This window comes from Maylandia zebra, linkage group LG11, assembly GCF_041146795.1.
Source record: "Maylandia zebra isolate NMK-2024a linkage group LG11, Mzebra_GT3a, whole genome shotgun sequence".
Taxonomy (NCBI): Eukaryota; Metazoa; Chordata; class Actinopteri; order Cichliformes; family Cichlidae; genus Maylandia; species Maylandia zebra.
Genome location: NC_135177.1, coordinates 16455168 through 16471165, shown reverse-complemented (window position 1 = coordinate 16471165; position 15998 = coordinate 16455168). Strand labels below are relative to the sequence as shown.

The 15998-nt window shown below is 41.0% G+C and overlaps 1 protein-coding gene across 2 annotated transcripts in view; it reads right to left on the bottom strand.

The window, feature by feature from the left end:
* The window catches only part of snap91a (synaptosome associated protein 91a), a 58942-nt gene that overhangs the window by 11580 nt on the left and 31364 nt on the right, over positions 1 to 15998 (bottom strand). For both annotated transcript variants that reach the window (XM_076889857.1, XM_076889858.1), the window contains exons 2-8: positions 10854 to 10996; positions 8369 to 8444; positions 6098 to 6200; positions 5446 to 5539; positions 4920 to 5031; positions 4584 to 4690; positions 4449 to 4490 (exon numbers count right to left, since the gene is read on the bottom strand). In XM_076889857.1, coding sequence (XP_076745972.1) covers positions 4449 to 4490; positions 4584 to 4690; positions 4920 to 5031; positions 5446 to 5539; positions 6098 to 6200; positions 8369 to 8444; positions 10854 to 10996 — 677 coding nt within the window. The remainder of the gene's footprint in view (positions 1 to 4448; positions 4491 to 4583; positions 4691 to 4919; positions 5032 to 5445; positions 5540 to 6097; positions 6201 to 8368; positions 8445 to 10853; positions 10997 to 15998) is intronic.

The window sequence follows — 15998 nt, the reverse complement described above, 5'->3', positions numbered from 1 at the left end:
GTCAATGCTAAAATTATTCTGTCTTGTTTGTGCTGATGTAAATCCTCCTAGAAGGGATGAGAATAGAAATCTGTATTAGATACTGAAATAAAGGTTTCAAGGCTCTGTAAGACTGATAGTTTTTTCTCCTGCACTCATCAACTGCATTTTATCACAATATTCTGAGAGAATTTACTGTCTGTAGGTTAGTCTGTAATGATCAGTGATGCTGTTATGACAATTTATTGCTGATAGCTTTTAACAGTGGCTGGTAAAGGAAACTGTGGCAGTTTGGATAGCTGATCTAGTACCATTTAATATTTATAGCTTGTTTTATCAAAATAACAGAAAGAGATTTGTTTAGTTTTCTTTTCTCCTGCTCAGAAACAGTCATAAACAGTCAGTGTCTGGACTCTTAACTCTGTATCAAATTTTCCTCATATTACAATATGGCCACCATCTGAATGGCATTGTCAGAAAAGTCAAGAAATCCAACCCAAAGGAAGCAAAGAATAAAGAATTTCTCTATAAGCAGAACATCAGCATGCCATGTTGGGGCCAGATGTTGCTAGAACGCCATGTTTATATGCTTCCCAAACTTCCTTCATAAGTTATTGTGTAAAATTTACCACTAGAGGCCAGTAGATTGCAGATTGCAGTCAACTGAATTCTGTTTTCTTACCCCTCCCAATTTAAGTTCCTAAAACTTCCTACTGTGGCCGCTATAGGTAAAACAACTCTAGCCGTCAATCATCTGTAGCAAGTGTATGCTGTCACTCGGCTGTTTACCTCAGCTGGCAAAATGCGTCTACGTCTCTACATTTATTTGCTCTGGAGGAAGCCATAAAACTTTGTGAAAGGGGTCTGATGTGAGTCGATGAGACAGAGAAGCTCAATTCTGACTGATGGCAGCAATACTGGGGTGAGTTGTTGAGGATATCTTGAACTTTTCTGTTGGTGAACACTGCTGTTAGCTGCCATGTTAGTGATAGGAGTCGATGAGTCAGTAAGATGGTGTTAGTTTCTCTCAGCTGCTGCCAGCTGCTGTTAGCCGACATTAGTAAAATTTTATTTCGAGTGGATCTAATATTGTTGGACTTGGACACTTAGCAAAAAAAAAAAAAAAAAAAAATCTCATATGATGTGCAAATGCAATCAAACTGTTTATTAGAGGGAAAGTGTGATTTTTAAGACACTCAAGCCTAACATTAGTTGGCACAATGTTAAGTTATAACCAACTGTTGTTGTTTTTTAGCCAGCTCTTGTCAGCTGTCCAGAGACAGGAGGGTTAAAACTCTAATCTGCCGACAATCAGTACTTGCAACAATATCAGGGAAAAAAATATGTTTATGCACATTTCCATGTGTTCCAAGGTTTGAAGGTTGAAGAGAATCACATTTTATCCAGATGCCGGTCATGTCATCTCTTTCCTTTAAATGAACACCTACGAGTTCTCTTATTCTACACCTCTGCTGTACAATATATGTGGCCAAATAAATAAAACATGACTTGGCGGAACAACGATGTCCATCTCGGCCACTGTATTTTTAATATGGCTGGACACCATGGCAGCTCGCACAGACTGACGCACACTCCTTTGTATTTTACCTGAGTTAATTATAAGTTTGTGACCTAATTACTAGAGCTGGGCGATAGAACGATAACGATATGTATCGCGATATAACTTTTACTCGATAGAGAAATTAAACTATCGCGATAGACCTCGCCGCTCTTGTCCTCTTAAATAAAAAAAAAAGGTCAGCCAATCCAAATTAAGTAGCGCAGAGCCGAACCAATCACAGCCGCAGCGTCATGTCGCGTGACTTGTTACGTACAGCACAAGTGCCAAGCCGCACGTGTGTTTGTTTGGGAAGCAGCCAGCGGGTAATGGAGCCAGCGCGTAATGGAGGAAATGAGTGTGCCGACTAGAAAAATCAACCGAGCGTGACCGAAGAGAAAACAGATGATGGTTCCAATGCCGGAGAGATTGTCGAACGGAAGAGCCATAGAAGTTCCGTAGTGTGAAGGTATTTCGGCTATTTCAAGTCTGACAAAAAACAGAGTAGCGTGCACTGTAAATTGTGCCGAAAGCAAGTCTGGAAATACAATAAACTGGTGCATGCGTCACACTGTGCGCCACGTTATTGTTTCGGTGAAATGAATTTCTACAATACTGTTACTGTTAATTCTACTCTCTGCAGTGTTTAAATGCTTACATATACACACAGTTACTGTCCCTCCACACATACGACTCGGTTCTGCTTCTATGCCCCAGCTTTGTTTACTTTTTCCCACCGTGGCTTCTAGACTTCTGATTGGCCAACATTTCGGCACAGTTAGGAATCTAGCTCCACCTGCTGCTTTGGCATGTTCATAGCAGCGTTTTCCTTCATTTCTGCCTTTACGTGTGAACGGGATTATTTTTTAAAACGAAAACGGAAAATCTCTGTTTTCAAAAATACCCGTGTACGTGTGGACGTAGCCTCAGTCTCTGACTGGAAGCGCTAATTCGTCATTCGGCTTTTGTCAGACTAAAGTAACTGTTAAAACTGTTTGAAAAGCTCAGCTATACAACAAGGAGAGATTGAGAATTTCCTTTTAGTTCTCAGTTTATTTGATATTGCCAAAAGTTAGTCAGTTTTGTCTGTTCTTCTGTAAAACAAACTAAGATTTATTTTTAGAATTAATATTTTGTTTCTAAGTGGAATTGACAATTTAGTCTGTTTCGTTTGTTCTATTTTGAAACTTAAACGCTTTAGCGGCTGCCTTTTGTGTAGTTTGCAATATTTGCCTTTATCTGAAAAAGTCTCATGTTCCTTAAGCACATCTACCCTGTTGAACCTATTATGGGAAATAAATATTTAAATAAAAACAAGCTGCTGATTATTTCACATTTCACTTGTGAGCAACGGCACATTTAAATCTTACAAATATAGTTATTTGGCTGATATCGTGATAGATATCGTTATCGCCTGAAATGAAAAAATCTCATATCGCCCAGCTCTACTAATTACACACAAATCGATGTATATTTATGAGTACAATAACACTTTTTTTCTATTAAATAAAATAAAAGAAATAACTGACTATATTTTAATTGAGGGACAATAGAAGAATGTAACATAGTGTACAGATTAATAGGGAAAAACCTGAGGAAAATACAACATTGAAACATTTAATGAAGAAGTTTTTTTTTTGATGATTGACATGTGTAAGATGTTTCAGGTTTAGATAAATATGAAGCTAGTGCTAGGAAGTTCTTATTTAGCTTAGACTAAATACTGGTCTATCCATTAAATATTTCACCAGAAAAAACATAACCTGCTCTTTTTTGTCTTTATTAAAAATAGTAAAACTAATTTAATTCCATGTTTCTAGGAATGAGAAGACGCACATAAGAAACGCCTCATTTTTAGCACACAGACATGACACTGGTTTTGAAATTCTCAGCTAACTTTATGTAAACAGACAGTACCTGAAATGCAGAAACAGAAGGTTAAAGCTAACACAGCTAACTTCTTTTAACTCTTATGTGAGCTGATATATTTCACAGCCATCCAACCTGTATCTCCAGAAAAAGGTGTTCTGTTTCAGTTCAAATGTTTTTTTGCAACTTGCTCAGCAATGACCTAACAAGCTTCAGACAGCACTACAGCACACTTTTCATGCAAGGCTGCCATGTCTGAAAGGAACAACCTTAGCCACAGAGTTTCCACAGCAGAACAGAGCTTTAATAACTGCAACTGATTCAGGAAACAGCTGGAAAATTAGGTTTCTCATCCTGGGGATTGCTTATTATAAATAAATCAGGAATCAGATTAGGAAAAATTAATCATGTGACCCTATAGCTGTCATGGAAACTGCAGCACATTCTGAGGATAACAATCTGCTGTTTTATACAGTTGTTGAACGAAAGCTAGCTATGCTAAAATCAGCCACCTGATCAGCAGCATTGCTCAGCATGTCCTAGGTTTCATCCAGCTGGCTAGTCACATCATCCCACTTTGTCAGAGCGCCTGGTGTATGTCTGCTGGGTCTGCATTCACTGTGCAGTGTGCTTCAATTCAGTGCACTCAACGAGAGTTTAAATGACTACTTTCCCTAACCTGCTTGCTCCCAAAGCTAGCTCTGTGCACTGCTAACTACTCACACTCTCAGCCTGAATGATCGATCTGCATCTCTGAAAGTAAAAAGAGAAAGGGAGCCACGGGGACCGTCAATCAACAAATGAACACAGCTTATTGGTTGTGTGGCGGTTGTGTGGTTCCTGTTTGTGAATTTCTGATCGTTGTCAAGTGGGAGCAGTTGTGGTGGACACAGCAGAAAAAACAAATAGTAGCTTTAGACATTCATATTACATGCAATATGGTTAGAAAGACCACACCACTGTTAGTTAGTCTGTTAGCTTGTAGTCTAAAAGAATATTATATCTCCCAAAATGGCCCAAAACCCAAATTTGACAGTCTTACCTTAGTAAGCTCAGGTATGTCATTTTTGTCTATTCCCACTTCCTTTAAAAGAAAACAACAAGAGGTAAGACAACAACTGCCAGAATGTACTTCAGCTCCCAGCCAATCAGTGACACCTGCTGCTCAGAAGGTTACCTCAGCAATTTTGAAGAATTCGGAAACTCGAGTCATTCTTGTCAGGAACCGCTTGTAGATCTCAAGCCCATCTTTACACTGGCTTCTCTTCATTTGAAAAAATTTTTCTAGAAAGAAAAGAGGTTGAAATGTGACACCCTATCCCCCTGAATTTCACCCAAAGCTTTTCCTATTACTCTGCGGTATACATATCCAACCGTTTCCACAGACAAAAAGTATTTGCCACCCATTTTTTCTTTCAGGAGTAGTGTTAGAAATGAAATCCATCTGCTCACCCATCAAGACAGTGGTGTAAATACCGACTCATAAAGGTAAAGTTCAGGGGTGACTCTTTACCTAACAGGTTGATGATGCCGTCATTATAACAGGCATATAACTTGATCAGATCTTTGAAGAGCAGGAGAAAGCAGGCATTTATCACTCCATTGTTGAGATCCTTTGGATGCACCTGAGGGGACAAATATAGCTGAAGTCAAAATCTTCGTAAAATGTTTCCTATGATCAGCGTCTTCATTTAACATAGTCAAATTAGTATGTATACTTGAGAAAAGTTTAATATCCTTCTTCAAAATGGTCTGGCAAGTTACCCAGCACACAGTCAGGTTTACTCGTTCCGTACGAGTGGATGTACCTCCATGTTCAGTTTTGTAGCGGTCATGTTGTCATCTTGTAGGTCTTTACCCTTCTAATGTTAGACGTAAAGCTAAACTATGACTCCAAACAATGTGGCCTGATATCATGTATCACTTCTTCATAGATGCTGCTACAGTACACAGTTTTGTTACAGCTGTTCAGTATCTCTAGGGCAATGTCAGGATGCCTTGCAGTGTGACATTGTCGCCTATTAGCGAGTGTCACTCACATCAAATTCCAGCAGTGCGTCGATCTGGCTCTGCAGAGTAGGCATTCCTTTCAGCAGCTTCTCTACTGACATGGTCCTCATCACACCATCAGCTCTGAGACAGAAAGAAATGGAAATTGTGAGGTTTAAGCAGCAGCTCTGTAAAACAGAGCCTGGGGAGAAAGCTACTATGAACAAACCCCACTCCCTTGATTATTGGGGAAGACATGGTCTACTAACCACTGAAATGAATCCAGCCTCTGAACCTGTCACACACAAGTATCCGCCACTGTGTCTCATCTGTATTTTGTCTTTATTCTGAAGTCTATTTCTCAGTGCCAGTTTATCTAGCTAGAGGGACCTTGTGACTGCCAGCTAAATAGAGCAGTCCCATCCATAAGCATGAGTGTTACCCCTCTCTGTATTCATCTCTACATGCCAGTAAAGCAATGCACGTGGTTCAGTGCCAGGCTGGAGGTGATGGAGCCAATCCTACTCATAAACATGACCTTTGTGGCTTTGGGATATGTGCTATTCTGACTGATATGGACACCGACTTGCATAAAGTGTATATTTCTGATCTTGGGTAGGAAAAGCATGTTAAAAGATGAAAAATCAATAACAGAGCTGAATTAATCATGCAGCAAGGCCATTTGAGAAATAGATACTGCACCCTTTCTTGACACGGCCAAAGTCAAAAGACATCTGTCTGTAGGCGAAGGCCTTCTCGTTGAGATAGCGGCTGTAGCGTCTGATAAATGTGGACATGTCGAGGCCTGAGGACAAAATACGCATAAGCATCCACATGCACAGCTCCCAGTGCAAGAAAGACATTAGCAAAGTGTTGAAAGGTTGTATATATCAAAAATGACACCAAAGTCAGACTAGCTTTTTCCACACACTTCCAGTTATGCTAGAATCAGCTAAATGCCTGTCGCTTCAATCTTCATTCAACCTACATGTCTGTATGCAAATTATAAAAGTGAAGCTAAGAGATTTTAGCTTAGGCTAGCATAATGGCTGTAAACAGCGAGGGAAAGTTAGCATGACTGTAAAATTGAGCAATTACAACGTTATTTAACATATATATGTGTTTCAAACACATATATATGTGTTATATGTGTTTCAAAAAGAAGGACAACTGATCTCTTAAGGGGCTTATGATTCCAAATCTACTCATAATAGGGCGGAGGTATCTTGTTAAAACTAATGACAGGTGGTAGGCCTCACATAGGCTTCTATGGAAAATACTTAAATAAAAGCTTCTGACTGTGGCCTGGTTAGCCAAGTCACAGATTTAATGTTTAATAAAGATGATCCAGGGAAAGTTAAGTCTGCCCTTGGCCTATAAATAATGCTTATTTCAATATACAGAGTTAAACAAGTCTTAAAATTAGCTCTAACATTAAAAGGGCATTTAAGATCTAAGTTGGGCATACCTAGCTCCATAACCCCAGCACTTAAATATTTCAAGGAGCAGGGTGTGTGCTGGAGAAGCTGTGGGCCTATATTGTGTAAATCATGACATGGAAAAACTTTTTGGTTTGAAATTGTTCTGTTTTGTTTCACTTTGCGTTTTTTTTTAATCAGTTCATTTACTTTTCCATTTCCTCTTAATGTGATTTGCAGTTGAATATTTGTATTTTTTTATGGTTTTATAGAAATTGGATGCATGTAAGTTTTTATCTCTTATGTAATTATATTTCGTCTCTAATAACAAACAAAATGATACAAAATGTGTACAAATGACCAGTTTTAGTTTTACAAAGCTTGTGCCGTTAGTTATGCTACGCTAAACTTAGCACTTAGCTTTAGCTTTATATAGAGTTATCGCAATCTAAAGCTAAACTTTGTATTTGTACTACAAAGAATATGAGCTAGTGTCAGCAGCTGATGAGCTGTACTCTGTTAAGGACTAAAAGTATGAAAGCTAGTCTCATTTTGATTACAAGTAACTCCCTCCCGATTCTGCCCCCTCTCCCCTCTCTCCTCCACGGTCTCACTGAACTCTGTCACACACACACACACACACTCTGACTCACTCACTGGCCTGCACCAGTTACCAGTCACTTTGTGGAGCATTGGACTGCCATTACCTCATAAGACTTTGTTGTTATACTATCTCTAACCGTATATTACTAGATCTCCATTTGCACTATTTGCCTATTTGCACTACTCTGCCTGGTTTACACCCAATGTCATTTACCCATTATATTGTATATTGTATAGCTTTCTTGTTATATGTAAAATTGTATTGTATTTATTTAAATTTTTACTTTTTAATTATTTTACCTGCATTTTTTAATCACTCTTATATTTAAATGTTCATTTGCTATTTTATCTAGGGATTGAGAGTAACGTAGTTTCTATTCTCTGTATGTCCTGTACATGTGGCAGAATTGACAATAAAGTTGACTTTGACTTTGACTTTGAAGTAAAGACAGCCAACCAAAAGAGTAGTACAGAGCTTCTGACTTAACCTTCCTAAACCACTTTTAAAGGGATAAATTTAATGGGGATTTTGTCAGTGTAGAATCACCATAACAGTGCTTACCTCAGTAAACCCAGATTACATAATCCTCCTGTTAAACTAATTTAGATTTTAAATAGTCTTAAAAATGGCTTTCCACATTATGTAGTTCAACTAGCAGGCAAAAAGCTCATAAGAACAGCTTTTGGACCTACAATTCATCACAAAAAGACAGAAATAACGTGACTGGAACAAAATTGACTGAAAGGAACGGGGGTTACTGGAAGTGTTGCTGCTGCTTGCTTTTAAAATTCAAGTTTGTTCTGCTTTTGTATCTTCAAACATCCTAAACTGAGCTAATAGAGATGCAGAAATGGGCTGAATCAATTAGTGGTGGGATCCAGGATTACTTAAAGTTAGGGAACATGGGCAGGTGTGTCAGAAACTGGACAGAGGGAAGGGAACGCCACGCACCATGGGAGCCAGTTCTGTCCAGGAAGTTGCTGAGGTTGAACAAGGTGTTTCTAGATGCCAGGAACTGGAGGAATCTCTGCAGGAAAAGATGCACACACAAGGTTAGCGAATCATCCTAAGAGACTTCAGTAATGAACACATGGCATATTCACTGTTAATTCTATAGCTGATTATCATTTTTAAACAGATGGTTGAATCTCTAAGGAGCTGTTCGGTACAGATGCAGTAAGGCCCTCTGAGAATAGACATAAAAGGTGTGACTCTATACTTTTTTGATTTTCTTGAACAGAAAATCAGCATTGAAGGAGCAGTGCTGCAGCTTTATGAGTGGGAGGGTGTGAATATCAAGGAGAGGGCTGGGAAATAAAGTTTCATGTAATAAAGAGAAATCTGCTCAGAAAGGCTTTCTAAGGCTTTCTAAAATGCTGTAAATGTGCAAAAAAAAGCAATATTTTACCCAACAAATAATCTAGTCCTCAAGTAAACAAAGATTTTTGGTTTGGTTTGGGTTTTGGGGTTTTTGGGGGGCTTTTCCGTGCCTGAAACAATAATTTAAAGACGTTTGAATCCTTTGGATGAAAATAACAAAGTAAGCTGTATCTGCTCTTGGATCTCCCTCTTTTTTATGTGCTTCCATGGAAAGTCAAAGGAGGCATCAATGACTGCAGATAAGGCATCAATCAAATCAAAGAAACCATGAAAGGAGAAGCTGGGTTGAAGTGGGTTGTAAAGCAGCTTGCAGATGGCCAGCAATTGTGGCCTGAAAGAGCTTATTACTGTATATCTGTTAAAGCTCAAACAAAATGAAAATAACTGAAAATGTGAAGTTAACCAAGTCTAGAAAAAAAAGATATTTAGATTTATTTATTTCTTATTTTATGTTTTTGTTTTTTTTAACCTGGTTATTCAGAACAACTAGTTTCCATAAGGCAAACTTTACGATTAAATCATACAGAAGTCTTGTGCCCACATTCACATCCACATCCGGCAGATTAGAGTAAAAACATGGGGAAAAATTCCCCTCGTGACATTATGTACACACTGAGATCCATTATTAAAAGATGCATGTGCAGTGCCACAGCATCCCATTGTGGCCCATGATAAAGCAATTACACTTGTCCTTTCCTCTGACACCTGCTGTGGGGACTGCAAGGGTCAATGCTGTTATCTTCCAGTTGCTAAATCTCATCTGCTTCCTGTCAGCTCATGCCGGGAAATGCAATCCCCTACCTCATAATAATAAATAGGAAACGTTAGGGCAGAGAAAGTAATGGCTTATTCCCCAATTAGCCACAGTGTGTTTGCTTTTCTGAAGAATATTTGTGTATCAGTATTTCTCTCTCTGCTTTGTGTCATCTGCTGTTTATTTCTACGAGTTCCCCATCAGAGCCTTCGGCTTTCTTCATGTATCAGGACAACATTTGGGTCAGGGGGTCAGGGCCAGGCCAGTCCCTCGGCTAAAGCACAACTGCCATTGAATGAATGGGATTATGAATGGGTTTTGCTGTTTCTCTTTCTTTATGGTTGGGAGTGGGGACATCCACGGCCATAGGTGAAGAAATGCTGGTGCTCTCACTGATAGTTACATTTCCAACAAACAAATAAAAATTAAGCACAAAACAAAATACAGCAATGATTTTTGGCGTCAGACATACACAAACTCATGGTGGTGTAAATAAATGTATTAAGTCCAAAGAGCAGGTAGAAGTCTAACACCTATCAAGCTCTACTGCCTCATATAAATACGAAGAAAAGCACAAACTAAACTTTATGCAGGCTGTCAATATTGACAGAGATATGTACACATGACAATAATAATGGACAATAGTGGTATCTGGATGACTCGACAGCACAAAAAAGCCAAACACTATATTTACCGAGCCAATTCATCCTCATATTCACAGAGCTTTTCGTCTGTCTGAACATATACGGTGCCAAACAGATTTTCATTGCCTCTGTGCAGTTTTTTTTCACAATGTTACTCCCTTGACTGTAACTTTCATCTGTGTTAAACCTGTAAAATCCCATTTTTTCTTTCAGTTCCCCTTAAAGAGATTTGAACTTCCATTTATTTTGGCCACTTGAGGCCTATAGACACCTTATAGAGCTGACAGAAAGTACTGCATGCACTGTGCATCTTTTTCTCTGGAGTGGATCAATATTTAGATTCACACCTAAAGTTTAAAACTATTCACACACACAAAAAATGAAAATATCAGTTCACTAGGCTGGCAGAACTAAGAAAACTACTGATTCATCTTTTCTGGTTACATTTTCACAGGGAAAAACATAACTGCTGCAGATTTTACCTGTTGTTATGTCTTTATATTGCTGGATGAACTGAGATCAAAACCAAACCTACATAAACAAGGCTATTCCTGAACAACTACAGGCCTCTGTTGTGTCTGCGGGGGGGCTAAACCCACATTAATGGCCACAAAAAGACTCAAAGTGGAAACTAAGTTTGCGTGTATTGTGATCTCACCTCATTGCCATGCACCATAAGGTGGTGTGTGGTGATCAGGGCTTTGAAAACCACCACCCAGCTGGCATTGCCAGCCCTCTCTATCAGCGTGTCGGCCATCTGGGGGACGTTCACGTTGGTTTCTTGGGTGGCCTGGATCAGGTCTGAGAAGCACAAGGGAAAGATGGAACAAGAGGTCAGTTCATGGATACTAGCAAGGGACAAAAGCAGCACAGGTACAGACTGTGCTGAAAGCCTTTTCATTTTAGGAGGTAATGGCAACTCAAACTGCTACACTGAAAGAAGGGAGATGGGCGAGAAGTGACGAATAAGAGTGCACTTGAATAAATACAATGACACTGCATCTGGCTGCTGCTACATTTCACAGTCACACTCTCACAGTTGTCACTTAAACTGACTGAACAGTTTCGCATGCAAAGCACTCCCTCAAATTTAAAAACACCTTCAAATGGAAAGAGATTTTATACAACCTTTTTTCAAATGGTCTTGTTCTCAGAATCATATTAAGGAGCTGCCACTTTTATAAACTAAACTGCCTTGGCCACACAACACATTGTCATCATTGAATACCATCTTTTAGGGCTATAATTAGATATTGATCTCTGTGAACTCTTATTTTGCCAATCGAGTGTCCATTTTTAGTCTGCAGCAGGCTCATCTGTGCAAGCAAGAAGAGCTTATCTGTGTGAGCAGAGCTGTGTTGGGAAGCTGCTGATTTCCATCATATTGAAATGTACTTAGATGAGCTCTTCACATTATGCCACTAGAGCCTGGTGTGAGTCACACTGGCTGCTGCTTTGTTTCGTTTCTGCAACCAGTCATTAACACCAGCAGGCAGAGCGTGGAGAGGAAGGCAGTGGAATATTCCACAGCAGAAAGACACAGAGAAGAAAATGAAGCAAGAACTGCACTTTCAATCAGACGTGTGGACCTATGGAGGGCAGTCAGTGCACCACCAGGAAGGAAAAAAAGTTTTTAGAGTTGTTAAGTAGCTGAGCGATATTAAATCATAAATTACCGATATCAATAATCCATGTTAATAATTAAATACATTTCAAATTCAAATTCAAATTCAAATTTTATTTGTCACGTACACAGTCATACACAGTACGATATGTAGTGAAATGCTTGGACAACTGCTCGTGACCTAAAGAAAACAAAAAAGGAAAGGCTATGAATAAGATAGGAAATAAATATGAAAAATTAAAAAGGGTAAATTTAACTAGGAAGGAATAAAATATAAATTAAGGTTAAAAATGAAATAACTGTACAACACAAATTAGAATGAAGGGTAAATTTAACTGGGAAGAATAAGATAAAATATATAAATTAAAGTTGAAAATAAAATAACTGTACAACAAAATACACAATATAGAACTATATAAGAATGTATGAAGAAATCTAAATATAAATAAATATATACACAATAACAGCAGCTGTACAAGTATTAACCGGAAATGAAGAATATAGTGACCAGTGTTGTGCAAAAACAAAGTCCAGAAAGTCCAGTGTGTGTGCAAGAACCATATGTGTGGGTCAGTACTGTGTGGTGGTGTGATTGAGAGACCGTATCGCCTGCGGGAAGAAGCTCCTCCTCAGTCTCTCTGTGTTGGTCTTCAGGGAGCGGAATCGCTTTCCTGACCTCAACAGAGAGAACAGTCTGTTGTTGGGATGGCTGAGGTCCTTCACGATCTTCCTGGCCTTGGTCCGGCACCGCCTGCTGTAGATTGAGTGCAGGTCAGGGAGCTCGGAGCGGATGGTGCGCTCAGCTGACCGCACAACCCTCTGTAGAGCTCGTCTGTCCTGCATGGTGCTGTTCCCGAACCAGGTTAAGATGTTTCCCGCCAGGATGCTCTCTATGGTGCACGAGTAAAAGTTCCTGAGCACCTTGGAGGGCAGTTGGAAGTCTCTCAAGCGTCTGAGGTGGTAGAGACGCTGTCGGGCCTTTTTCACCACGGTGTTGATGTGACAGGACCATGACAGGTCCTGCGTGATGTGAACTCCGAGGTATTTGAAGCTGTCCACTCTCTCCACTGGGCACCCGTTGATGACGGGGGTCTGGTAGTTCCTCTCCTGCTTAGTGCTGAAGTCCACTATCAGCTCCTTTGTCTTACTGACGTTTAGAAGGAGGTTGTTCCTCTGGCACCAGTTCTCCAGATTCCTAATCTCCTTCAGGTAGGCCGTCTCGTTGTTATCAGAGATCAGGCCCACCACGACGGTGTCGTCAGCAAACTTGATGATGGTGGTGGAGCTGGTAGTGGCCACACAGTCATATGTGTACAAAGAGTACAGCAGGGGGCTCAGAACACACCCCTGGGGGGCTCCAGTGCTGAGAGTGGTGGAGGCTGAGACATGTCCGCCCATCCTTACTGCCTGTGGTCTGCCAGTTAGGAAGTTGGAGATCCACTGACACATAGATGAGCTGAGTCCCAGATGCTCCAGCTTGGTGGTGAGTGTGGAGGGAATTATGGTGTTAAATGCAGAGCTGTAGTCTATGAAGAGCATTTTAACATAATTCCCCCTTCTAGTGTCCAAGTGAGTGAGTGATGTGTGGAGGAGATGAGAGATGGCATCGTCTGTGGAACGATTTGGACGGTAAGCGAACTGTAGTGGGTCCAGTGTGTCTGGTAGTGAAGAAATGATGAAGTCTCTGACCAGGCGTTCAAAGCACTTCATCACTACTGAGGTGAGGGCTACAGGGCGATAGTCATTGAGAGAAGCAGGGTGGGGTTTCTTCGGGACAGGAACAATGATGGACTCTTTGAAGCATGTGGGGATCACCGACTGAGATAAAGAGATGTTGAATATCTCAGTGAACACAGGAGCTAGCTGGTATGCGCAGTCTCTTAGGATACGACCTGGGATGCCGTCTGGTCCTGCTGCTTTCCTGGTGTTCACTCTCTTGAAGGCTCTCCTTACTTCATGCTCGGAGATGACGAGCACGTTTCCGGTGCTGGCAGTATCTTCCTGTCTGCAGCCGTTAGCGCCGCTAACACTAGCATTGTTGGAGACCTTAGCTGCAGCCTCGAAGCGAGCATAGAAAGTGTTCAGCTCGTCTGCCAGAGTCACGGCCGCGTTCGTCATACCGGTTGTTGGTGCTTTATAGTCCGTTATTGTCCTTAGTCCCCGCCACAGGCTCCTAGAGTCACTCTGTTGGAGTTGTGACTCTAGTTTCCTCCCGTAGCGCTGCTTCGCCTCTTTCACCGCCCTCCGCACGTTATATGACGCGGCTTTGTACGGGTCCATGTCCCCCGTCATGAGTCCCGTGTTGTAGGCAGCGGTGCGGGATCTCAGAGCGTCGCGGATGGTTTTATCCACCCACGGCTTCTGGTTGGGAAACGTTGTGATAGTCTTTGTCTCCACGGTATCATCCGCTAGTTTCCCGATGAATCCCACAACCGCTTCCGTAAACACGTTGACGTCATCGTCGGAGCTGTTTCTGAACATGCTCCAGTCTGCGTCATCGAGTGCGTCCTGTAACGCGGCCACCGATGATGAGGAACAAAAAGCATAACCTTCCTGTAGAAGATATGACAATATGTCTTCAGCCTGTCATAAAATAGGCAGTCTTTAAAGTGGGCACCTTTAATTATTAGGTACTTAAATGTGATATGCAATTTAATACAAAATACTATCAAGCAAGTTCTTTTTTCATATTCCACAGCCCGGCGGACCTTCCAGCTGATGCTTTACTTTCTCAATAAAATTGATGTCTTGGAACTTCCTCGTTTAGCTCGCTCTAGTGCAGAGGAGCAAGAATTAAAAGAGCAAGTTGATTTCGAAAGCAATGTTTCAAATAGCTCAACAAAAATGAGCAAACAAACAAGCTGTTGCTATACAGGTCCTTCTCAAAAAATTAGCATATTGTGATAAAGTTCATTATTTTCTGTAATGTACTGATAAACATGAGACTTTCATATATTTTAGATTCATTACACACAACTGAAGTAGTTCAAGCCTTTAATTGTTTAATATTGATGATTTTGGCATACAGCTCATGAAAACCCAAAATTCCTATCTCAAAAAATTTGCATATTTAATCCGACCAATAAAAGAAAAGTGTTTTTAATACAAAAAAAGTCAACCTTCAAATAATTATGTTCAGTTATGCACTCAATACTTGGTCGGGAATCCTTTTGCAGAAATGACTGCTTCAATGCGGCGTGGCATGGAGGCAATCAGCCTGTGGCACTGCTGAGGTGTTATGGAGGCTAAGGATGCTTCGAAAGCGGCCTTAAGCTCATCCAGAGTGTTGGGTCTTGTGTCTCTCAACTTTCTCTTCACAATATCCCACAGATTCTCTATGGGGTTCAGGTCAGGAGAGTTGGCAGGCCAATTGCGCACAGTAATACCATGGTCAGTAAACCATTTACCAGTGGTTTTGGCACTGTGAGCAGGTGCCAGGTCGTGCTGAAAAATGAAATCTTCATCTCCATAAAGCTTTTCAGCAGATGGAAGCATGAAGTGCTCCAGAATCTCCTGATAGCTAGCTGCATTGACCCTGCCCTTGATAAAACACAGTGGACCAACACCAGCAGCTGACATGGCACCCCAGACCATCACTGACTGTGGGTACTTGACACTGGATTTCAGGTATTTTGGCATTTCCCTCTCCCCAGTCTTCCTCCAGACTCTGGCACCTTGATTTCCGAATGACATGCAAAAGTTGCTTTCATCCAAAAAAAGTACCACTGAGCAACAGTCCAGTGCTGCTTCTCTGTAGCCCAGGTCAGGCGCTTCTGCCGCTGTTTCTGGTTCAAAAGTGGCTTGACCTGGGGAATGCGGCACCTGTATCCCATTTCCTGCACACGCCTGTACACGGTGGCTCTGGATGTTTCTACTCCAGACTCAGTCCACTGCTTCCGCAGGTCCCCCAAGGTCTGGAATCGGTCCTTCTCCACAATCTTCCTCAGGGTCCGGTCACCTCTTCTCGTTGTGCAGTGTTTTCTGCCACACTTTTTCCTTCCCACAGACTTCCGACTGAGGTGCCTTGATACAGCACTCTGGGAACAGCCTATTCGTTCAGACATTTCTTTCTGTGTCTTACCCTCTTGCTTGAGGGCGTCAATGATGGCCTTCTGGACAGCAGTCAGGTCGGCAGTCTTACCCATGATTGTGGTTTTGAGTAATGAACCAGGCTGCGAG